At 37.8% G+C, this 26,152-nt stretch overlaps 2 protein-coding genes across 2 annotated transcripts; one reads left to right on the top strand and one right to left on the bottom strand.

Annotated features, from left to right (window-relative positions):
- Positions 1–614: 614 nt before the first annotated feature.
- LOC588922 (diamine acetyltransferase 2) lies at positions 615–15,554 on the bottom strand. Its single transcript, XM_030982674.1, has 5 exons — positions 15,356–15,554; positions 6,733–6,861; positions 4,289–4,477; positions 2,406–2,446; positions 615–1,570 (listed from the first exon to the last, which is right to left on the bottom strand). The coding sequence occupies exons 2-5, from the start codon at positions 6,851–6,853 to the stop codon at positions 1,421–1,423; spliced, it is 501 nt and encodes a 166-aa protein (XP_030838534.1). The 5' UTR covers positions 6,854–6,861; positions 15,356–15,554; the 3' UTR covers positions 615–1,420.
- A 2,874-nt stretch (positions 15,555–18,428) lies between these two features.
- Positions 18,429–19,097, top strand: LOC115923351 (5-hydroxytryptamine receptor 1A-like). Its single transcript, XM_030983810.1, has one exon. It carries the CDS (start codon positions 18,429–18,431, stop codon positions 19,095–19,097), a length of 669 nt encoding a protein of 222 aa, XP_030839670.1.
- Positions 19,098–26,152: the final 7,055 nt, after the last annotated feature.

Here is a 26,152-nt window from a genome sequence, read left to right as displayed (position 1 = left end):
TCCTCGAGGGTTATAATAATCATAATAATAATAATAACGTTTTATTTACCCAGGGTAGCCACTTCGGTTATGAAACTGCTCTTCCAGCGGGCCCTGCATAACATAATATGTTATTACTACCCTTCTCCAATCTAATATGCTGAGCGCCTAGCTAAAAGGCAGAAGGTCCCATTGTTAAAAGTCTTTGGTATGACTCGGCCGGGGTTCGAACCCACGACCTCCCGTTCATGAGGCGGGCGCTCTTACCACTGAACCATCATGCCCAGTAGTTTCCATGGGGGTAGTTGTCCTCGGGGGGGGGGGGGGGGGTAATTCTCCGGGGGGGGGGGAGGGGAATTTTCCGGGGGGTAATCGTCCTACGGGGGTAGTTTTCCGGGGCGTAATTTTCCGGGGGGGGGGAGGGTAATTGCCCAGGGGGTAATGGTCCTGATACGCTTATATACTTATATATACTTGTAGGCATTATGATCCTGTCTAAATACATTTATATGATATTCCTTATTCCGATTCATCTCAGCATCAATTGCCGTTGACGAAGTAAATGATAATGTCATTTCATCAATATTTCTAAGTAAACTTCGTACATATAAATGTAATATGTTGCACGGAACCTATTCTTTACAAGATTTGCTTTTTATTTGGATTTGTCATATCTAACTATCAAATAAATACATTCGTCTTCTTGTCAGTTACAGCTGTTAAGGAACTCAATCAATTAATATATTTGTAACATGTATCTAATGTATTTTGTGTGATTATAATCAAAGAATTGTTTTATATTGTAATATTGGTATCATGTAAAATCTGGAAACAACAAACAATAAATAAAACTAATATCTTACAACCTGTTTGTTGTACTTATATCATACTTATTAAAGTGAGTATGAACGTTTATCAAAATGTTGATATTATTACTCAAAAAGCACTTGAACCAATTTCATATCATTGTAGTTAAATAATGCATTGCTTTCTGATAAAAAGAAAGACAAGTACGAACATAAAATCATACAGTTTGGACATTACCAATATACAAATTCATAAACAGGATTTTAATTTATTAAGTAATCTGTACCCACACGAGGAATGTTGTATCTGTATTCCCTTTTGGTTCGTTTTAAGAGGGTAACACGAACATACAAGAGCGTAACCCTTTACCACGATAAAAAGGAAACAAATTACTAAGAATGTAATTTGAAAATATATTAAGTAATGATAAGCATATTCAAATAGACAGTTCACGGATATTACAAAAACTAGTATACACTGTAAAGACCTATTTTTTATAATCATTATTACTTTTATAGCGTACCGACAATTGCGTTAAATGGCTGATCTGACTACCTCTAACTACTGAATTATCTAATTTCCATAGGCTTGACACAGGGACCAAACGGTTCCAGTAAGCAATGGGTTAATATAATCACATTATGTTCCCTATGTTCTTGCAGTGTACCATGCTATAGTTCTCCCATATGACTTCTCCGTTAAACTTTTTGAATACGTTCATTGATGCAGAATTGGCTCGCTCGATTAATACAAAGGCTGACTTGCACCCAAGTTTTTGTCCGAACTGTTTACAAACAGAGAGAGAGAGAGAGAGAGATAAAGATATATAGAGAGAAATAAAAAGCGGGATTATACTCACAGAACAGATATAAATGTTAACAAAAGGAATACTGATTGATTAGTGACTTGTTTTTAATTAAATTTTGACGTCAGGGCTAGAACTGGATGAATTTTTCGTTGTCAATGTCATTTCCTTCAATAGTTTTATCATTTGAATATTTTAACATTTGAATGAAGAACGTTTTACCAAATGCGATGGGGTAAACAGATTTACACGGCACAATACTTTACACTAAAAGCTGAAAATAGGAGAAATGGGGAAGGATTAAATGGGTACCGAAAAAGGGGGGGGGGGGGGGGGTGAGGAAACTTACTTAAGATTTCGTAATACAGCTTTATAATACTTGTGAACACCTAAATCGATAGATGAATGTTCTATTGTTGTTACTCCATTATTATAAAGTAGCATAAATATTTATCTAGATTTATAATACCATAGTGTAAATTAGAAAACGAATAATTAGTATGATTAAAGAAACATCCCAATCACTCCTGTATTTCATGGTCAATACAATTCCCTGCATATTGGTGTTCAATGTCCATGCTATATATGATACCGACCACGTCTAAGACGTAAACGTATCTGATTGCTACATTAATTTCCAAAATCTTCTAGTAAAAAAATCGGACTAAATGTGAAATAAAATGACCCTTTTTTAAGTAGTTGTATGCTCTTTATAACAAACTTGGTCATGTATGGTACTTAAAAGTTGTTTGTTATTTCCTAATTACCAAAGCATATCAATAATGATAAAATAGACAAAACAGTTTGTACTTACCTCCATCGCCGTCTCTACGAGTTTTGTGCCAACAGCCTTTTCTGTGATAACAGATGGAAAACAAAAAACAGATTTGATGTGGTCTCGGGGATAAATCACCGGAGTGAGGATCACGAGGTGTAAGGTTCAATAACGTTATCTGGCAAGACATTAATTTGCGTTAGCGACAGTTGACCCGGGGAAGTATAGATTGTATGATCTATTCCTTAAAGACAAACTTTAGTACTGGTAATGCGATTGCATTGTGAAAGAAAAGGTGTGGAAAGGATCAGAAACAGTTGATCATGTAGCATGTAAGTATTGATGTGCACTGCAAGGTTCTGGAGTTATCAAAATCATAATAAATTTGACCGAGTCTTGGTAAAGTAACAAGCACTGTACACAGAAAGCTATATATGGGACAACACACATGGTGTCGGGGCTAGTACTACCTTGATTTCCTTGTCTCTCTATGCTCATTACTCAGCCAGTATACATTTTCTTCCAAAATTGTTTTGCACATGTCATTTATTTGTAATCTTGAAGATTCAGTGTAAGTTTCGTTTGATTCTGTGAGAATTATTTTTTCTTTTACCAGAACTGGAGTTTATCTTTAAAAGCTTTGAGCGCCACGATCTTCCTAATTTCAAATCCGGGCAACGAGATTAATTTGAAGACACACGATTTAATTATGGGTATCAAAACTAACTAATCGGCAAACTAATTTTAGTTAAGAGCATTCCGATATGGGTTTATATCCACGTTCGATTTATCTTTAGAGGAAAATCAATCGATGATGTGCATGCGAAATGGTGAACTAACGATTTCAAATATCGTCATTGGATTTCGAGGTTCTTGCATTCAAATTAACACGATTGGCCTGAGGAGCTTGTTTTGGCGTTCAATTTCATTTCGGACAATTTAATCTATTGATTTCATTCGATTGAATTTACCACTAACTCAAACTATAATTGCAAAGAATTTTTTTTTTTTTCAGATCCGAAGTTTAAGAATGAACTCTGAAATCACTGAATCCATCTCTTTATCTGCATTCAAACGGAAATTTTTTATCCTAAATAATTATGGCATACAGGCAGAAGCCGACATGTTATGGTCCTTAAGTGCCAATAACGGATCTTTAATATGATTTATTTTTGACACCGAATGGCTAATAATATCTCAATCCCGTTATTTTAACATGACTGCATTATTGGTATTTTCCTCTTTTTTGTTGTTCTTGCAAAGGCGTACATATAATTCAATTATACAGATATCTCAAATTCAAGCAGGTAAATAGAATTCATTCAAATGACTTAAATTCGGTACATTATTATGATGAAAGTGACTCTAACATTGCCATTTTCTGTATACGAAATATGTTACCGTGACTGACGTTAACTGGTCTATAACTCTATTCTAAAAGTTCATTATACACTGCCTGTTCAAAACATCTGCTGGCACAGTTTTCGACGTACCTTGGGCAAGTTGGGGGAGTGATATCAAATATGACATTTCACATACCAAGAAGCTTGCAACACGATTGGCCTAAGTGATGTGACATGACAAACAATATATTGCATTTCTTGGCGGCCATAGTGATAGTCAAACATATATAATGGGCAATATATTATTCCCTAGCAGGAGAAAGAGAGTACAGGAGAAAGAGAACACATGAGAGAGAGATAGAGAGAGAGAGAGAGAGAGAACAGAAGAGAGAGAGAGAGAGAGAGAGAACAGGAGAGAAATATATAGAGAGAAGGGGAGAGATATAGGAGGGGGAATAATAAGGAGAAATGGGGAAAATAGTTTAGAAATCCTTTGAAAATAGTGGAATTTTATATTTGTAAGGTGTTTTATTTTCTCAATACCAGAGGCAATGGAATGGAATAGGATCGGTTACTTACTTCTGTGTTCATGCTTAACTGCGAGTCCTTGTATGTAGATCTGCTTGCCATGTAAGTAGTCAGTTATCACAGTGAACATAACACAGCCGACGATCGCTTTATCAATGGCATTAGTACCTCCCACCGTGGCATATTCCACTACAATCGGATACAGTGATCTATCGGAGCCAAAGCAGAGCTCCTTGAATTCTAAGAAACCAAAACAATATAAAAATGAAAAGACAACGAGAAAGAAGAGGGGAAAAAAGACGAAGAAGAAAAAGAAGGAGAAGAAGAAGGGAAAAGGGTAACGTTAAGAACAAAAAGAAGGAAAAGGAATAGAAGAAGAATAAAACCAAGAAGAAAAAGAAAAATAAGAGAAAGAAAAATAAGGAGAAGAAGAAGGGAAAAAGGTAACGTTAAGAAGAAAAAGAAGGAAAAAGAATAGAAGAGGAATAAAACCAAGAAGAACAAGAAAAATAAGAGAAAGAAAAATAAGGAGAAGAAGGGAAAAAGGTAACGTTAAGAAGAAAAAGAAGGAAAAAGAATAGAAGAGGAATAAAACCAAGAAGAAAAAGAAAAAGATGAAAAGAAGGAGAAGAAGGAGAAGGCGAGGAGAAGAAAGAAAAGGCGAGGAGAAGAAGGAGAGGAGGAGGAGGAGGAAGATGGGTAAGAAGAAGGAGGTGGAGGTTACATGTGGCCAACTCATTTGTTTATTTGGCGTCCCATTCTTTGCCTGGTATTGTGGAGTTTTAACATAAGCTTTAACTTCAAGTGTGTTTTAATGAGATCTTAACTGAATCAAACATAAACGCCTGGGTTTTACAGAATTGACAACAGACTTAACTCCGTTTCGTTGACAATCAGCCATGCATGAAGTCTTTCGTCTACGGCTGATTGTCAACGAAATGGAATTAAGTCTTTTGTCACTCTGTTTGTTGCTACGACAGGCACCCAATGAAAACGAATTCGTTTGATAAAATTATGGAAATGCAAGCACTACTTTAAACAAACAGAACTTTTTCATTCCTTGCTCATTTTTCCTGATTGAGGTGTCATATGAAAGGGAAGAAACTCAACTTTTTAGAAATGTGATTTTCTCCTAGAAATTCAGATACCGTCCGCCAAATGACTTTTCGGTTTCCTCTCTTCAAATTAATTTTAATCACTCATGCGTAAAATATGTATTATATGAGTTACATCAAATGAAAGAAGAGGATCTAAGCTTTCCAAATATGTGTCATTTATCATTTATAAATGTGATTAAGTTATGATAAAACATCGATCAATCTCGGTTTCGTTTTTTTTCTGGGACTCACTGTATACTATTGTGGTAGGATACGTGAAACAAAAAATAATAACCTGGACATGCCGATATAACATAGCGACATGAACAGACAAGTTTTAGATGTCCATGAGTGATATTATTTTTTCTCCGAGGCTACGGTTTCTATTCAAAATAAGTATATACAAAGTAAAGATAATTAAGTAATATTTACTGCCTTCTGGGCAATACGACATATCGCCCGAACCGAAGGTGAGGGTGATATATGACAAGTCGTATTGCCCTGAATTAGGCAGTCAATATTACTATTATTAACCACATCAGACACCTAAAGCAAACAAGAAACTCTTACTATCTTATACTCTTAAATTATGTAGGCTAGACAGGGTTTCCTAGCATTAGAAGTTGCAAAAACATTGTCAAACCAGCACTGTTCATTCAGTGTTTGACAGATTTTCGATACACTGCAAACAGTTTGCCTAGGGTGTGATTGTTACGTCACAATAGAGTTCGCGCAAAGTGCGCATTTTCTTATACACGATGCGCGATGTAAATTACAATAGCTGACGCGCGATGTAAATTACAACTGGCACTATATTATTGCTCACTAGTTTAACACGCATTTTGCCATTGACTTTTCTGAGCGGGCTAAAATATTTGTCCATTGGTTTACTGTATAACCTATATTGCCCGCCAAATTACACACAAATCCCATTGACTCTTCTGAGCGGGCTAAAATATTTGCGCATTGATTTACTGTATAACTTATATTGCCCGCCAAATTACACACAAAATCCCATTGACTTTTCTGAGCGGACTAACTTATTGTAATTTTGTTGACTTATCCATCAAACCTTGAGGGCAATAGCATTTAAAAATTGCCCTGCTCAGATGTCTGATACGGTTAATAATACTTGTTCTCACATTTTAACTTTATACACAGTTTCAAATATTGCTCTCCTATAAACTGATATTTTTGAGAATTATTCATGGTACCTGAAACCAAAGCAGCCTAAAGCACAGCCTAAATAATATGTTGCTTGTCAGAGCATTGTGAAGTTAGAAAAATATTAGAAAATTCCCGATGCCTTTTTTGGGAGGTCAAAAAATTTTGTGCCCCCTCTTTTTAAAATCCTGTATCCGCTCCTGGCTCAGACTAGATTCAGAACTTAATAATTACCAATCTTGGAAATCATAACCTGGTCCCATGTGTCGTCTTCCTGGCAAATATCTTCTACAAGAATTTGGTATATTGTCTCTACATCCAGTTTAGTTGCTTCTCGAAAAATGTAGCTCTCCATGATGATGACTGCATAATTTGTATAATGATAACAAAAATAATAAAAAATGAATTATTATCATTAATGATAATATTATTGACGATAATAATTCTTATGATAATGATAATCATAATTCAGTAATGATAATGAAATATATATATATATATATATATACAGTGCGTCCCAGAAAAAACGAAACCGAGAAGTATCGATGTTCTATCATAACTTAATCACAACCATAATTAATGAATAATACATATTTGGAAAGCTTAGAGTCTCCTCTTTGATGTGATGCTACTCTGATGATGCATATTTCACGCATGAGTGATTAAAAGCAATTTGAAGGAAGAAAACCAAAAAGACATTTGGCGGGCGGTATCTGAATTTCGAAGAAAAATTCACATTTCTAGAAAGTTGAGTTTCTGCCCTTTCATGACACCTCAATCAGGAAAAATGAGCGAGGAATGACAAAGTTCTGTTTGTTTGAAGTAGTGCTTGCATTTCCATAATTTTATTAAGCGAATTCGTTTTCACTGGCTGCCTGCCGTATCAATAAACGAAATTAACAAAAGACTTAACTCCGTTTCGTTGACAATCAGCCGTAGACGAGAGTCTTCATGCATGGCTGATTGTCAACGAAACGGAGTTAAGTCTTTTGTCAAATCTGCTTTTTGCTACGACAGGCACCCAGTGAAAACGAATTCGTTTGTTAAAATTATGAAAATGTAAGGGCTATTTTAAACAAACAGAACTTTGTTATTCCTCGCTCATTTTTCCTGATTGAGGTGTCATATGAAAGGGCAGAAACTCAACTTTCTAGAAATGTGAATTATTCTTCGAAATTCAGATACCGCCCGCCAAATGTCTTTTTGGTTTCCTTCTTTCAAATTGGTTTTAATCACTCATGCGTAAAATATGCATCATCCGAGTAGCATCAACTGAAAGAGGAGACTCTAAGCTTTCCAAATATGTATCATTCATTAATTATGGTTGTGATTAAGTTATGATAAAACATCGATACTTCTCGGTTTCGTTTTTTCTGGGACTCACTGTATATATATAAACAGTCACCTCTAAATGTTTTAGGAACACCTATTATCTGTTTTTTTTCATCAAACAATTAGTCGGTTGTTTTCACAGACTAAATTCATTTTCACCGACAATTTCATCATCACCGACTAATTTCCATTTTATGAAAATTTGTCGTTGGAAAACAGCGACTAATTTCTTAAAGACCACCGAATAATTTCAATAAATTTGTCGATGGTCTTGTACCTGCGACAAATTCAATTAACACCAAATAATAAGTCTTGACAACCAAAATGGCAGCACTCATGCACATCTTAGGGCGTGATGCCCACCGTAGAGAGCGTGTGTTCAGGGACAGAACCAATCCGATGAAGCTCTACGACGCCGACCCGTACCCCTCCCTCATACTCATAATCATATCATTCAGTGGCGGATCCAGGAATTTCTTACAAGGGGGGGGGCACAAACAAATTGCATGGGGTGAAATATATGAAAAACGACGGAGCGAAGGAATGGAGCGATTAAGCGGGGGTGGGTGAGGGTAGAGTCGGAAGCATTTGCAATTTGAGAACCACATTTGGCGCATTAATGTCAACCGGCACTTCCTGGAAAAAACGAGGCCTTCTGATTGGTTAGAAGTAAGAGCAACGTGATCTGTCACGTCGTGAGACGTTGTATATGCTTCGTTGCTGCACAATTCACAAAGACGGTTGTAGCGTATAACCAACCAATCGGACTGACTGCACTTCAATAAATAGCGACAATTTCAAGCATGATGCGATACCGTTCACAAAAGGCGATTCAACAACATTGGGCTTGTCTGGAAATACTAAATATTGTTCGCAATCAGAAAGATGACTTTTCCCAAAATTGAGAATCATGTGCAGCTAAATTACTACGCCCCCACTCGGCAGACTAAAAATTCAACCAAAAAAACATCGCTTCTGACGTCATAACTCGATCGTCAGGCGAAACAAAAACCGTCCTTTCAAAACAGAGATTGGTATCTTACAACGGTGGTCTGGTACTTCACCAACGGGTACTGGTACTTCACCAATAGTACTTGCACAAATGATCTCGAGTGTTAAACGGTGATGTTATCAGAGGCGTCGCTAAACTTTTTTTCAGTTGGGGGGTGTAGAAACCATTACCGGCAAACTATCCACCAATTATCGACAAATAGATTAATGCCAAATAGATTAATGCCAATGTCCAAATTTCTACAAATTTAACCTTAGAAATCCGGGGCCAGGAACTAAGTTATTTTTCAGTTTCCCCCCTCCCGCGCTTTGCGCGGAAGTTTTGACACTTCATTAAATTATCAAAGAAAGAAGACGATTCGTTGTACCATTCTCTACTCTTAATCCTTGTCTAAATTTAATTTCCCCTCTCCCACGCGAAGCTTTGACGTTTCATTAAATTATTACTCTTAGTCCTTGTCTGTAGCGAAGCATGGAAGCTTTCACGTTTCATTAAATTATTAGAGAAAGAAGGCGAATCGTTGAACCGTTCGCTACTCTTAATCCTTGTCTAAATTTAGTTGCCCCCCTCCCGCTCGAAGCGCGGAAGCTTTGACGTTCCTGGAATTATTACTCTTAATCCTTGTCTCAATTCAGTTTTGACGTTTCGCTAAATTATTAGAGAAAGAAGACAATTTGTTGTACCGACTCTTTATCATTATCTATAAAAAAAAATGTTTCTCTGTCCGATAGTCACAGTTCGTAGAGAGAAAAAAAAATTGTACCTACTGGCATAATACATATCACCGACTTCAAATTCCTGAATTGATATAGCACACGAGGATAGAGCAAGAATACCGACACAGCGGACCCGACACAGCTACATAATTATCTATGTGTATCTTTCTTGCCCCCTCGACGTGGTGACTTCACCCAATATCCCCCCTCTCTATTAATTCCACCTCTCCTTTCAAACTCTTACCCCCTCTCCCTCTCCTTTTTTCATTCCCCGTTTCTTTTGTTTCCTTTTTCTCTCCTTTTTTTCTATTTGTCCTTTTCTTTCTCTTCTTTCTTTTCCTTTCTTTCCTCTCCTACCTTTCTCCTTTTAAGCAGGCGCGTAGCAAGGGGGCAGTCGCCCCCCCCCAAAAAAAAATGCCGGCCCCCAAAAAAGAGAAAGGAGAAAGGAAGAGGACGTAGGAAGGAAAAGGATTAAGAGTCGAGAACGGTACAACGAATCGTCTTCTTTCTCTAATAATTTAACGAAACTTCAAGGCTTCCTCGCTTCGCGCGATTAGGTGTGTGTGTGTGTGGGGGGGGGGGGGGGGGTGGGGGTGGAGGAAATACATGTCAGACTAAACTAATATTCTAGAATAGACAATGGTATGTTATTTCCCCCACCTTAGCACACGTTCATAATAGAATTGCATGCTTCCATACATATGTACAATATATCATCACTGCCTTTGTCTTCCTTGTGATGCTACAGCATGTCGGACATAGCAACTTGTATGTTGCTATTGTATTACGTATTGTAACATGTGGTCGACTTCGGCAAAGATACTTTCCACTTTCTCAAGTTAGCTAATTGATGACTGACAGATGATGTCACGCCGCTAGGGTGCCAGGTAAAAATGTCAGAGGTAAAAATGTCAGAGGAAAAAATGTCAGAGGTAAAAATGTTAGAGGTAAAAATGTCAGAGGTAAAAATGTCAGAGGTAAAAATGTCAGAGGTAAAAATGTCAGAGGAAAAAATGTCAGAGGTAAAAATGTCAGAGGAAAAAATGTTAGAGGTAAAAATGTCAGAGGTAAAAATGTCAGAGGTAAAAATGTCAGAGGAAAAAATGTTAGAGGTAAAAATGTCAAAGGTAAAAATGTCAGAGGTAAAAATGTCAGAGGTAAAAATGTCAGAGGTAAAAATGTCAGAGGTAAAAATATCAGAGGTAAAAATGTACAAGCAAAAAAAAATGAGTGCCGTTTTAATATCTCAGCACTTTTATCACACAGAATGTCGAGACGTAGAGCTACTGCATGGGCTCGTCTATTATATTCCTTTCTTCAATAATGTAAATTGTATAAATGGCTGTTTGTTGTATTTCGTACATGTCCTGAGGATAATACAATGTGGAAAATAGATTTTGACATTTTTTTTTTTGTGATCAGGCTTGCATATAATTATATTATGTATGAATGTCTAACATTTTTTGATATTTTGAATTGGTTGATGTGTTAATGTTTGTGAAACGGACCGGTTTGGCCGGTGGCAGCCTACAACCTAGCCCGTGTAACGTCCCAGAGACGAACAAAGTCCAAACGAAGAAATGAAAGTTCTCGACAAAAGTCAAGTGTTAAAGTGAGTAGTGCATTTAGTACAAATAATTACATATAATCACGAGGAATCACGAAAACACGAAAAATTTTATCAAAATGATAAAAACTTTGGCCCAGTCTTGGTAAAGTCACAAGCACTGTACACAGAAAGATATTGATATGGGACTACACAAACATATGGCAAATCAAATCAGGCCTCATTTTAAAGCCGTTACTTGTCATACCTGGGATATGAAGTCATTTGAAATAGATTTTCAGGGAATAACTTTTTTCTTTGATGTTCTTCCACACTTGCATAACAAGAATGATAACAAACGCTCACAAATTATTGTTCACCTTTCCCCAGAACTCAACCTTCTCTTTAATGGATGTAACATGGTCGGCTTTCTGCTTTTTATCGGAGTAACAAAGCTGCTTATTGATTTTCTCCCAGACTATTTTATACCGCAATAGTAGCGATCATCAGACAACATATAGCATTCTTCAAAGTACATGATTCCTCTGCAACCTTGGTACAAATACACTCAAAATAAGACTTAACTAATACAATACCTGAATAAAATATAATAAGAATTACTCATGAGTAATTCTAATTGTATTTTATTAGTTAAGTCTTATTTTAGGGGTATTTGTACCAAGGTTGTATAAGATAATCATGTACTTTTAAGAATGCTATCAATAATTGCCTGATGATGAAACTCGGAACAGAAACCATGTCCCATTAGTCTGCCTGCTCTGCCTAGGCATTGACCACTGTTCAGAAGGATATATAGCAAAGCATAATATAAGAGGAAGGGGAGAGCAGCCGGGTCACCGTGCCCCAGAAGAAGAATACCCCCCCCCCCTCGTCTTCCTTCGGCAATAATCGGGCAAAAAGTCACAATTTGGGACCGAAAGGTAAATAAATTTTAACTGGGAAAGTAGAAAATAAAGCAGCGGTGAAATAACGACTGCAGAATATCCCTCGCTGTTCTTTTTCGATAAGCCTAATATATGGCCCGGGTGTAACCGTAACAAACTTGCCACATGATTTTGTTTTTATTTTATACCTCTAACATTTATACCTCTGACATTTTTACCTCTGACATTTTTACCTCTGACATTTTTACCTCTGACATTTTTACCTCTGACATTTTTTCCTCTGACATTTTTACCTCTGACATTTTTACCTCTGACATTTTTACCTCTGACATTTTTTCCTCTGACATTTTTACCTCTGACATTTTTACCTCTGACATTTTTACCTCTGACATTTTTTCCTCTGACATTTTTTCCTCTGACATTTTTACCTCTGACATTTTTACCTCTGACATTTTTACCTCTGACATTTTTTACTCTGACATTTTTTCCTCTGACATTTTTACCTCTGACATTTTTACACCGAGCCAAGGCTAGGGGAATGAGATTAAAAGTTTTGGGGGATAGAGCTTTAATATAGGATTTCCCGGCCAAATTCGCGAGTTTGTCATTCAAATTAATTTGTCTTGCGTTCAAATTCGACGGTTTTAGTGCAGTCAGGTATATCTCGGGTTTATATTTCTTTTTCTAGTTTTCAAATCTATGGAGTTTTCATTAGAATCTACGTATGTTTCATTCAAATTAATGAACAATAAGCTTCTTTCGCTATTTGGTCATTCGATTTGGCGCAACACGATTTTCTGACAACGCGACGGTGTACTTTTAGCATTCTAATTCATTTGCAGTATTCAAATTAGCACATTTCTCGTTTATTACACACTTTTTATAGCCCATTCTTTTTCTTTCAAGATTGTTTTTCATGTGTATTTTATATTTTATTTTCTTTCATTTATACACTTATACTGATAAGATTTATCTGATATTCATGAGCATTTAAGTTAGATTGTTAAGAAGAAAAAAAAAACGACTTGCATCTACGGACCTGATAGTCTCAATATATTTGTAAATGTTCATGTAAGGAAGTTGTTCGTCTTATGTTTCATCATAAACTTATCATAATTTCATCATAATTTCATTATGGAAGAAGGGTACAATATTGTGACTGGGGTAGGGACTAGAGTCAACAATTTGAACATGATTCATTATTTAGCCAAGTCTTTAGCCATCGATCTGCTGGCGGGCAAGTAAACTTTGAAACTCTTTAAGAAAAACAGAGGGGTGTGCTGGGTATAAGAGACGATGTGAATTACTTTTGTAAAATTCCGAGTCTGTAGTAAAAAGGGGCGATTGAGGGTAGCCCCACCTTTCCCGGGTATATGAACATGTCCGTGCAGAAATGCCATATCCCTTAATTTCGCCCCTTCTTTACTTTATGTCTGACTACACCCATCTGCATTGTCCTAAAAATGAATAAATGAAATAACAGCTTAGACTCCAATGGCAAATCATGTATTTTAATTTCATTATTTAAAAACTGTACAAGTTTGTTGCAATTCTTCCCCCTAACATTCATAACTTGAATACAAATATTACGAATACGAATGACAGGTGCTAATTTGAATGATAACAATAACGCTTCGACAAGTGAATATTAATTTGAATGCTAGTTGAGCAGTTTCTAAATTGAATGACAGATCTATGAAACCCTTCGACCAAAATCCTAAATTAAATACAAAAACTGGAAAATTTAATGATAATTGGCATGGCAAAGCTGATCTGCGCTAACTTAAATGCAAAGTAAATGAATTCTAAAGACAAACACGCGAATTTGGCCGGAAAATCCTATAGCAAGTTTGAAGAAAAAAATATTTCAACAAATATTTAAAAATCTATGAAACAAATTCAGAAGTTTACATATCAAAATATGAGATGTATGCAGGACTGCACACCAACAGGAATACGCTTGTATTTCGATGTCATGGGCCCTTTAAGTGTTGAGCGATGTTTTAAAGCCTGTCTTATGTCTTATTTTCAAGGAAAAAATGGTTGGGAAAATTCAAAAATGGTCGGGAGAATTTACAGTTAATCGCTGTGAGAGGGTGTTGCACAGTGACGCCTTCAAAGAAAACGATAAATATCTTGGTGGTTTGAGAAGTAGTCAATACCAATAGTAGAGTAGTAGGTGGTGTAGAAGTGGAATTAATAGTAGAAGTAATAGTATTTGTAGTAGTAGTCATAGTAAATGTAGTAGTAGTTAGAAGTAGTAGTATCAGTATTAGTATTAGTAGTAGTAGTAGTTGTAGTAGTAGTAGTAGTAGTTGTCTAATTAGTAATCATAATAGCAAATAGGGTAGGCACCTAGTCGACATTGTTATTGTCATCATTACTCAGTAGATCAACCAGTCTTAGTACATTTTGTAGTTTTCCATTCTTGACATTAAATTGCATTAAGCTTGTAGTTGTAGAAGATCGTGTTGAAAGACAACAGTGAATAATTGATTATTCAAACAAATATATTTAGGTGCACTGGCATAGATCTATTCCTAAGACCATATGAATTTTACATGCAATAAAGAGTGTACGTGTTGGCGATAATAATCTCTAATTTGTATCACTTGAATATGTCTTGTTTTGATGACACTTTTGCAATGACTTCCAGCTAATCAACTTACAGCCAATTCACTAGGATTTTGTCTGCTTCTGACATAAGCCGAACATACTTTCTATAATCCATGCCGTATTAAAATTGCGCTTGAACCTATATGTTTTTTTTCTCGGAATTGTTTTTGTTTTCATTTTGGGGTATTTCAGTCATCATTTTTCGACCCATATTCTTTTGGAAGAAAGTAAACTAACATGCATATATATATATATATGTATGTTTTTTTTTTTTTTTTACAAACATTGTGATATCATGATAAATTAAGGTTGCCTAGGAAAATTGAATACCTTTTTTGCTTTCTTGCTCAATAACTGTATAGACAAATCATTTGAATAATTGGCCAGCATGATTAAGCCAGGCACTTTAATGAAGAGAGTCCGAATTCAGACAGTTGAAGTAAATCTATGCGAGTTTTACTCTAAAACTCCGAAATGAACGGATCCATATTTGACTACCCCCCCCCTTCTAGAACAAAATCAACAACGAAAAAACAGAAATAAACAAACAACTCGAGCAAAAAATAAAAGTAAAGAAATAGGAAAGAAAAAGAGACGTTCCTTTACATCAAATCTTCATAACAATCCAAATCGAAAACTCAAACAAACGTTAGATCGAAAGTTTTAGTACGTACGGTTGGCCCGTACTAAGCTTATTGGTATAGGAATACTGTTTAATTGATACGCTTACCTTATATTCTGATGTGAGTGTACACTGTTACACACAAGCAAGACAAAACGATCATAGTCAACGCCAATGTCAAATGTTGGCACGAGTCAACGTTGTCTTCTCCGCATAAGCATCACGCCTTTCCAAACAGCGCAGCCAGGCAGAAATAATCTTTTTAGATTGGTCAGATCAGCCTTAACTCTTAAGCTGCCACCCATACAATGCACCCAATGCCACAGTGCTAATCCCTATCGTGCCAGCCACAAATCTCCTGTGTGCCAAGTTAATTTTAGGGTTGGTTCAAGTGCGTGTTATTTAAATCTTTACAAAAAATAAATCACTGAATTACTCGAGAAAATCCAATCTGACTGTTGTATACAAAGACGCGTAATCCAAAGCCGATGATCTGATGCTTTCAATTAGCGCTGCAAAAGCACTCAGCACGGTGCAATGGGCATGAACAATGACTGTTATTACATAACTACACCCATATGCATTGTCCTCAAAATTAATAAATGGAATAACAGAAAAGACCCTAATGGCAAATCATGCATTTAATTGCATTTTTTAAAACTGTAAACGTGTGTTGCATTTCTTCTCCCTAACATTCCTAACTTGAATAAACATAATTCGAATACGAATGACAGGTGTTAATTTGAATGATAAACATGGCCCCTCGACAAGTGACGATTAATTTGAATGCTAGTTGAGCAGTTTCTAAATTAAATGACAGATCTATGAAACCCTTCGACCAAGATCCTAATTTAAATACAAAAACGGGAAAATTGAATGATAATTGGCATGGCAAAGCCGATCTGCGCTAACTTAAATGCAAAGTAAATGAATTCGAATGACAAACTCGCGAATTTGGCCGGGAAATCCTATATTAAATAAAACATTTAACAATAAATTTGTTATTCCATTTTCTACAATTCTTACATTTTGTGTTTAATATTTATATCATTTTCTTTTTGTTCAAGTTGGTATGTTCTGTCTTTTTGCGGCGGTTTGACCTGTAGTCGAAAAACTCGAGTCGCTATCTGCCGATAATTAGAGAGAGAGAGAGGGGGGGGGGGGGGAGAAGTAGTCGAGCTTTTCCACAAGGCCGTCGAAAAATATTAATCGAAAGTCTTCAAAACTCTTAACAGCCTCTAGTTTTCGACGATCATAAATGCATAGTTTGCCATATTGTCTACTAGATAATTGAATACATCAAAGATCCCAAAGCCAGGAATATCGTCAAATTTAAGGGAGGTATGTAACCAGGCGCGTACGCAGGGGGGGGGGGGGGGGGGTGGGTCGAACCCCCCTCAAATTTTGTTTATGTGTATGTTTTTGAGGATCCCCCTTAATTAAAAAATAAATAAATAAAGAAAGAAATCGTGTTGATGGGTGACCCCCAAAAGGTGACCGTACCCCCCCCCACAACGGAACGATCGGTCAATTTTTCAAATTTCCGGGATAAAAAAGTGCTCTTAAACATTTAAATAATTATAGGTACACGTCTATTATGTCACGTGTTTATCGTACATTTTGTACCAAATGTAAAACAAAACCAAAAATACGAACAAGAAGGAAAATGGGAATATGTACCTAAATACAAGTTTTATTCAAAGTAAGGAAGAGAGAAGGAAAAGATGTAGAGAATAAAGAAGAAAGAAAAAGAGCAGGAAAGATGGAAAGATGAAGAAAAAGAGGAAGAAAGAGAGGAATAATGGACCTCATTTTGTAGCTGAGGAGTTCAAATGATTTGCCCAGAATTTGAACATTTGACATCGTCACCATACTATCCCCAGAGCAATGGTAAGGAAAGCAGCGTGAAGGTGGCGAGAACAGTACTGAAAAAGGCAAAGACAGCAGGAACTGACCCTTACATATGCATACTAGCCTATTAGTGGGGGCTGTTAGGGCTAAATAGGGGTTGTTTGGTGCAGATTCTTCTAAAAGCACCACATTTGGCCCAGAGGTAGATTGTACCATACGTTTACGATTTCTGCCGGACGCCAAGAAGGGCGCCCTCTGGGTGGTGCCATATTGGGAAAATCCAAAATGGCCGCCATCTGAGGTCAAGCGTAGTTCCAAAAGGAAAAGCGCTTGTATGATAATAGTTTATAAAATTATATTGATAGGGTTTTGGGGGTCAGATAATCTGATTATAATGTTCTTTCATTGAGGTCTCCTTGGGGCTGCCATACTGGTCATATTGGTCAAATCCAAAGTGGCCGCCATCTGAGTTACAGGTCCAGTGTAGTTATGAAAGGAAATAGGCTAGCATGATAAAAGTTTATATATTTATTGGGGTTTTCGGGGTCAGAGAAACTGATTATGATGTTCTTTTATCAATTTTATGTCACCATCCTGTCCTAAGGCTACAATGAAGTCCATTTCCTGGTTAAAGAAGATGAGGGAAGATGCGCCAAATTCACACTTGAGTGGGTATAAATCTTGGCCTGCGCCCATATGTTTCATCATTAACTTTCCTCTGTGAAATGCATAATAAATTCGTTTTCGAGAGTTGTCAAGGAAAATAGATAAACAGTTGAAACAGACCATGACTAAAGAAATAAACAGCTTATTCGATTTGTTTTGAAGCATTATATTCAAAGACCCGGACAGCTTATCTTTATTATCCATATATAACGTCTATAATCTTTTGCTCTTGCCCCTCTCCAATCGATGATGTTAAGGCTCTCTAAGTTATATAGCGAGAAGCCATCGTTTTGTCAAGCATTTGTCACTCAGTACACCAAAGTGAGGAGGGCATTTCTTTATTAAAAATAATATCTAAGCGATGGGCATTCCCTCAAATTGGTTTACTTCTTTACCAAATGGAAAGAGGTTCATTTAGCTTTGCAAGCACCATTTAGGGACACGCTGTTAGTTAATCATGTAGCTTTAAAGGTTTATACACGAACAACTTTATTTTTCGTTTCGTATCTGAGAACCGCATCAAACGTCAAAATAATTTCCATCCATAATTGCGGTATAAGTCTTGCACAACATGGAAACCAACTTCTCGAATACGACAAATGGAGGGCAGGTTGAATATGGAAATCAAACGATTATCGCTATTACAAATGCAATATATATTGTGATGGGTCTATTGGGCGTGTTCGGCAATGCACTCGTTCTCCTCGTTATCGTGGTCGTTCGTGATCTTCACGATGTCACCAATGTCCTGATCGGCAATCAATCTTTGATTGATCTATTGACGTCTCTTCTTCTCCTAGCCAGCTTTGTCGCACCTCTACCACCTCTACCAACCAATAACCCAGCACTTGCCCGGTTTATTTGTGCATTTTGGCACTCCAAGTTTCCTTTCTGGTTACTGATCGTTGCTAGTTCGCTCAATCTAACGTTAATGACACTGGAGCGTTACTACGCCATCGTATTTCCACTTCATTACCACAGTCGAACCAAGTCAGCAAGGTTCATATGCCTTGTCGCTCTACCCTGGTTGTCTGGATTCGCCTGTCAGCAAAGTCTCATGTGGTTCACGAGGGTGGAAGAAGATCAATGCATGCTGTTCCGGTTCCCGAACAATGCGACAAGAATTGGTTTCGCTTTCGGCGCCGCGTTTCTGGAGCTAGTCCTGCCGCTCGCAGTCATGGTATTCTTGTACACCTCCATATTCATCAAGCTGAAGTCAACGGTGGAGGAAAAAAGAGGACCAGAGAGAACCGAGACTCGGAAAAATCCGTTTCGCAAACCCGTAAAACTCGACGCGTCGACCACCGAAGCCGTGCCCGAAGAAATGTTCTAAAAGTTACGGTGACAGTGTCTGTTTTCTTTATTATTTGATGGGTACCGAACCAGATGTTATATTTGGCTTATAGTTTCGGGTATCCTTTAGATTTCAAAGGCTTGACCTACATGTTGTCTGTGTTGATTGCTTTCGGGAATATATGTGGGTCAATCCCTTATACATTCTTTTCAATATCGAAGATTTCAGAAAGGTTTAAGGAAGGTATTTTGTCGATGGACAAAAGCCACCTAGTCCAAGAAAACAACTGGGGTTTCAAATACAGTTTCTGCAACGGTTTGACATTAATATGTTGATGCTCGATCATTATTTAATGTCACACCCAGTCACACCAGCGAGATTGACACCAAAGCCACCAATCAAACAACTGTATTACCCCTAATGGCAACAAGTCCGTCGCTTTGTGTTGGTGTGGACTGGGTTTGGCGTTAATGAGGTATAATGATGAATCGTGGAGTGTATTTTCCAGTATATAGCGAACAAATGCGAATATAACATGAGTTGAATTTTAATTAGACATATTTACTTTTGGTTTGATTAAAACTTGTCGGGTTTGAGGAATCAATGTAGGACTGCACTAGTACTTGGTAACCTGTATTTTAAACTTGTATATACCAGCGTGAATTCACAATTTAAAAAATATATTTAATGTGCAAATTCAGTATGGAAATTGGTACCCTAACACAAATCTATCCTACTCGCTATGACATATTTTCCGCCTTTTTATTTGCGATTAAATGTAATCCTTATCTCTAGAAACTGAATTGATGCATGGATCGTGTTTTAATGATGTTGAGGGGCCATTTAAGAATGCCAATAACCAAGTGAACCAAGTGCTTTGTATTATGTTGATGAAGTGTAATTCACGTTTAAAAAAAAGTGAAATCTGTTTAATAATGTGTTGCTGTGGAGTTGTGTTAATAATGTGTTGCGTTGAAGTTTGATGTAAGTTATTGCAAATTAGCGCATGTTATAAAAATACTCTGCAACATTTCACTTATGACTTAATACAAATTCCACGCTTACAAAAATCATTGGAAATTGGGCAGGGTTTAACAGTATTCATTTTATGTCCTACGTCTTTATCTTCTTTTCTTTTCTTTTTTTAAATATTTTTTTTATAGTTTATAGTCTACCTTAATTGCTGATACCTCCTCAATATATATACGATAGACTATCATTAATTCTGCTGCATTACCATATAGCTTACTTAGAGGTTACTGCAGATCAAATCCATTGATTCATAATATATTATAATCAGTTATTCATTTTTTTTTTTATTTTATTTATTTATTTTTTTTTTTTTTAAATTTAAATTAGTTTGATATCGTAAGGTTATTCGATCTGCCCTTAATCTCCTTAATATTCTTGCACTTATTTCGAGAAAAAAATCTTTGTTTCTCTACTATAATCAGTGTTTTTATCACAGCACTGAATAGATATAATCAATAAAGTAAGGTAATATTTTGTTGGTTCAATTAGTACTCTTGTCATAAGAGTAATTGTAACCGCCTCATTCTTTTGATAATTGTTAATTGGTTTTGCCATGCTTAGTTGTAACCACTGCCCTGTGGTTCAGGTTCTCTTTAGAATCTAACTAAGGCTAAGGGAGCAAACCCTAACAGAAAACCATGCCACCGTGACAGCATTGAGGGCGATTGACGATACGGAACTCCCGACATCCTTCGACCAGTCACTGCAGGGTCTAGTGGTTCACACCCGTCCTGGTTTGTCCTCGCCGGTGTGAAACTGCCACCAGTTCCCCGAGAGAGTGCCGGTAGTAACTTGCAAGAGCTACCGGTACTTATCCACCTTTGCAAGCAGCCTTCACTATGCGCAACAGTATGAAACTTCATACCGGTTCGGTCGTCTTCCGGGTTAACAAGGACCGCGCTGTTAGATCAGGACTTCCGTCGACAGTGCCAAGTATGCTAGGAAGTAAACAACAACAACAAAAAGATGACACCAGCGGAATTACTACAATGACGTTTGGACAGTGGAATGTCAGGACACTCCTCGATCGGGAAGGAACTGGCAGGCCAGAGAGAAGGACTGCCCTTGTAGCCATGGAGCTGGAGAAGTACAAAATTGACATTGCTGCTCTGAGTGAAACACGTTTCTCCGAGTCAGGTAGGCTCGATGACATGGGCTACACATTCTTCTGGAGCGGCAAGCCGGACGGGGTACGACGAGAGGCTGGAGTGGGATTCGCCATCAGAAAAGAGATCTTAGCGAAGCTCACAGAAATGCCTAAAGCGGTGAATGATAGAATTATGACAATGACAGTACCACTGATGAAGAAGGGAAATGCTACTCTCATCAGTGTATACGCACCAACCATGACGAGTCCGGATGAAACAAAGGAGAACTTCTACAATCAGCTTAGACGAACGTTGCGGGACACCCCCCGGACTGACAAGCTGATATTGATGGGAGACTTCAATGCCCGGGTAGGACGAGACTATGAGAAATGGCAGTCGGTGTTAGGCAGGCACGGAATCGGTAAATGCAACACCAATGGTGAGCTACTTCTAGCGCTGTGCTCTGAGTTCGAACTCCTACTGACAAACACCGTGTTCAAGCAGAGGGAAGAACACAAAACCACCTGGATGCACCCTCGCTCTAAGCATTGGCACCTGATTGATTACATCATAACAAGACAACGAGACAGAATGGATGTTCACAGCACAAGAACTATGCGTGGAGCTAACTGCTTGACCGATCACCAGCTACTAAGATCAAAGATTGCATTTGCTTTACGTTCAAAGCGTAGGAAGCAAGGAGCTACTAAACTTGCAAAGCTGAACACAGACCGGCTACACGTCAACACACAACGGCTAAAGCTAGAGCAAGATATGGAGAAAGCTCTGGCGACTTGGGGAGTGCAAGAGGGAATGACAGTTGATCAGACCTGGGCATCACTCAGCAAAGTAGTATATGACACAGCGAGCAACACCCTCGGTAAACCAGAGCGAAAACACCAGGACTGGTTTGACCCAGAAGACTCCGAGCTTCTGATACTCATGAAGAAAAGGAATGAAACACACCAACGTGTATTACAGACTAGAAGTACCAGGTCAACCACCACCGCGTACAAGGAAGCCTGCAGACACTTGCAGAGGTACACACGGAAAATGAAAACCACCTGGTGGGAGAAAAAGGCAGAGGACCTGCAGCGCTCCGCAGACAATAATGACATGAAGTCCTTCTACACTGGACTGAAAGAAGTCTGGGGCCCCCAGACTAGGAGTACAGTTCATCTCAAGTCCCTGGACGGTAACACAACCTTTTCAGACAACAAAAGGGTGCTTGAACGATGGTCGCAGCATTTTGAGACACTACTCAACCAGCCAGGAGATATCGAGCCTGCAGCGCGTGATAGGATCAACCAGCGACCTGTAGTTACTGCACTCGATGATATTCCAACACGAAAAGAGCTAAACCTGGCAATTGCCTCCTTGGGTGATGGCAAGGCACCCGGAGTGGATGGGATACCAAGCGAGATATGGAAGCACGGAGGAGCCACACTAACCAGCAGTTTACTAATGCTGATACAACAAGCATGGGCAGAAGGCTCCGTACCTCAGGATTGGAAGGATGCTAATATTGTCGCCATCTTCAAAAAAGGAGATAGAACTCAATGTGGAAACTACAGAGGAATATCGCTATTGTCAATAGCAGGGAAAGTTTTTGCCAGGATCCTTCTGAACAGATTGAATACCCACATAGCACCAGATATATTGCCGGAGACGCAATGCGGATTTAGGAACAACCGCAGCACAGTAGATATGATCTTCTGCCTCAGACAACTACAGGAGAAGTGCATTGAGCACAACCGATCCCTCTATGTGGTTTTTGTCGATTTCACGAAAGCCTTTGACACTGTTGGTAGGACAGGTCTTTGGGAACTACTACGAAAGTATGGATGTCCCGAGAAGTTCACCGGAATGGTAGAGTCCTTACATACGGGTATGATGGCTAAAGTCAAGGAAGCAGGCGAAACATCCCATAGCTTCCCTGTAAGTAACGGTGTAAAACAAGGATGTGTGTTGGCCCCTACGCTGTTCTCCATCTTTCTCTCGGCGATGCTGGAGGAGGCCTTTGCGGACTTTGAGGAAGGCGTTTACATACAATCACGTCAAGACGCCGACCTATTCAATGTCGCACACTTCAAAGCTAAGACGAAGTCTACACAGATTCTCGTGAGGGAACTCCTCTTTGCAGATGACAGTGCTCTTGTTTCTCATACACCAGAGCAGATGCAACATGTTATAGATGTATTTTCATCAGCATCAAAGAAGTTCGGTCTACAAATAAACATCAAAAAGACTGAAGTACTATTCCAACCAGGTACAGACCACCTAGAGGAGGAGGAGATCCTAGTGGATGGGACAGCCCTAAACCAGGTAGATGACTTCACTTACCTCGGCAGCACTATATCCAAAGACGGACGCATCGACTCTGAGCTGGTGAAAAGAATGTCAAAGGCCAGCAGTGCCTTTGGAAGACTGCGAACCAGGCTATGGAACAACCATCATGTCTCAACAAGAGTGAAGTGCAAAATCTACAGGACTATCGTCCTATCCACTCTCTTATACGGTGCGGAAAGCTGGACTCTCTACACAAGTCAAGTAAAGAAACTTCACGCGTTCATGATGAGACACCTTCGAGCAATCATGAGAATCAGTTGGAAGGACAAGGTGACCAACAAAGAGGTACTAGAGCGAGCAAACCTTCCTTCTATGGAGGACCTGCTCATCAGGAAGAACCTTCGATGGACAGGCCATGTCATCAGGATGCCCTCTGAGAGGTTACCAAAGCAAGTACTATTCTCGCAACTACCCGCTGGCGAAAGAGGGATTGGTCGTCCACGGCTTCGCTACAAGGACACGATCAAGAGGAACCTTAAGCGGAGGCAAATTGAAACCAAGACTTGGACAACTGCTGCAGGCCAGCGAGCTGTATGGAGAACAGCTGTAAAGTGAAAATGAAGGCGGTCATTGTCGCTTCGCGACAGACAGCTACTACTAAACATTGCCAAAGTCATATACATGTATAATAATTAAGTAACCAGGGAAAAATGTCGATCTTTGTTGTAGAATCTATCGTGGAATATAGTTCAAACTAGTTTAATTTCAACCTGAATCGAATTTCAATAATTCTGAACATTTTTTTTTTTTTTTTAAACGTAGGTACAACACATATTTATGGACCTACTTTCATATACAAACATATGAAGTTTAATATCGTGAATGAATTTTTCTTATTATTGAATCAAATGGAAGGGAACTTAAATCGTTCTGAATCTCCATGCAAAGGTTTTTCGAGAGTTTCAAATTCTCCATTCTGTTTACTAAATATAAATAATGTCTTACGTATGTAAAAGACTAAAAGGACCTGTCATTTATAAAGGACTTAAAGCGATAGTTGAGTTATGTTTTCAGACCGCAAATGCCTTCAAAGGGCATGCTTATTGCTCTTAGTCTTATTTATGGCATTTTTAGTGCCCTTTTGGGACCTAAAATTGCTATGAAGGTAATTTATTCCCCCAAATGTGTAAAATGTAGCCAATACGATCATATCAATTCAGCTCCACTTTCAATAAAATACAGTGACCGTTAATCAATTAATTAATTAATTATAAAAATACGTGGGCCGGCTGATTGTGCGTAATATATAACCAACACGACAAAGTCAACAAGAAATCCAACATCGGCATTGGCTGAAATACAACGTAAAAGGCGCTATTTCGTTTTTCAACGGCTTTTTCAATTTATCGAATATTTGTGGTGGTACACAAATATTAGAAATCGTAATATTTATGGATATTTCAGCCGTCTCTGAACCGATTTTGATCAAACAAAGATGATTTTGTCATTGAAATGGTATGTTCTTTCAAATTTGACACTCAGTTTTTCATTATCTCAACAAAAAAAAGGTTGTGTAGCGCCCTCTGCAACAGAACTCAACTATCCCTTTAACTCGACAGTTCGCAACCGAACAACAGTCTGTAATCTTAAGATTAAAGATGTTTTGCAGGGTTTTAGATTTCTCTGCCTTAATTTTCAAAGGATAGAAAAGGAGATGAGCGAAAAGAGGGATACAAAAGCATGAAATAAATAAACTGGGTACGTATTGTGTATATACCAATTTTTTTGTTTGTTCTTGTATTCGGAGTGCATTGATAGGAAAGATATTAACTCGTGCAGAAAAAGTCAAATTTCTGTATCGGATATACAACATTCAGATCAGATATCTCTCGGGAATTTTCTTTATTGACATTTTTTTTTTGCCCTCTGATGTTCAAAGAGATTTTTTCATGATACGGGAAAAGGTATTCATTTAAAAAACATGCGGACTCCACCAAATTTAAAGTCTGAAAGTAGTTCACTACGTAATACATTCAAAAGTCAATGTAGACATTAATGTCTGAAGTAATTCACTAGCTGATATATTCCAAAGTCAATTTTGAAATTAAACCGTTATTCTCCAGAATACCGGCATGGTATAGTAGTCACCGACTGTAATTGTCTTAACATCCATTATAATAGTGTCCTTTAATAAAGCAATCCTTGTAAAACACAAATGTTGGCTTTAACTATTCAAATGTATTTTGATAACAATTGTGTTTATTGTGGCCTTTTTCTGATTCCGGTACTTGTACGATGTCCAGTTCGTACTTTCAATGTTATTGTATGAATGAACACATACAAGACTTGACCCCCTATTCAATTTTGTATTTGAAATCCCCTGCGACCCACATTCAAACAATTCAATTCATGATTATGGCCGTAACATTTTCTTTTGTCGAGGCTGCTTTTACCTGAAATGTATAAGTTCATAATTTCAAGAAACAGAACTAGTCTATATAATTATATAGGCAATTATTCATACACCACCTAGTCAACATTGCTGAAGTCTAAAGTTTGTAATTGGACACGAATATGAACACCATGAACATTAATATTAAATCTACTTGTTTTCTAGTATCATCACTCGTGAGATACTACACGGACACTATCCCTACCGGTCTGTAGGATGAGAGTATCGTTTTG

The sequence above is a fragment of the Strongylocentrotus purpuratus genome, unplaced genomic scaffold (genome assembly GCF_000002235.5).
Source record: "Strongylocentrotus purpuratus isolate Spur 01 unplaced genomic scaffold, Spur_5.0 spur5_scaffold_13, whole genome shotgun sequence".
Lineage (NCBI taxonomy): Eukaryota > Metazoa > Echinodermata > Echinoidea > Camarodonta > Strongylocentrotidae > Strongylocentrotus > Strongylocentrotus purpuratus.
Note: the sequence above shows the minus strand (reverse complement) of the source record. Positions and strands in the feature narration are given on the sequence as shown.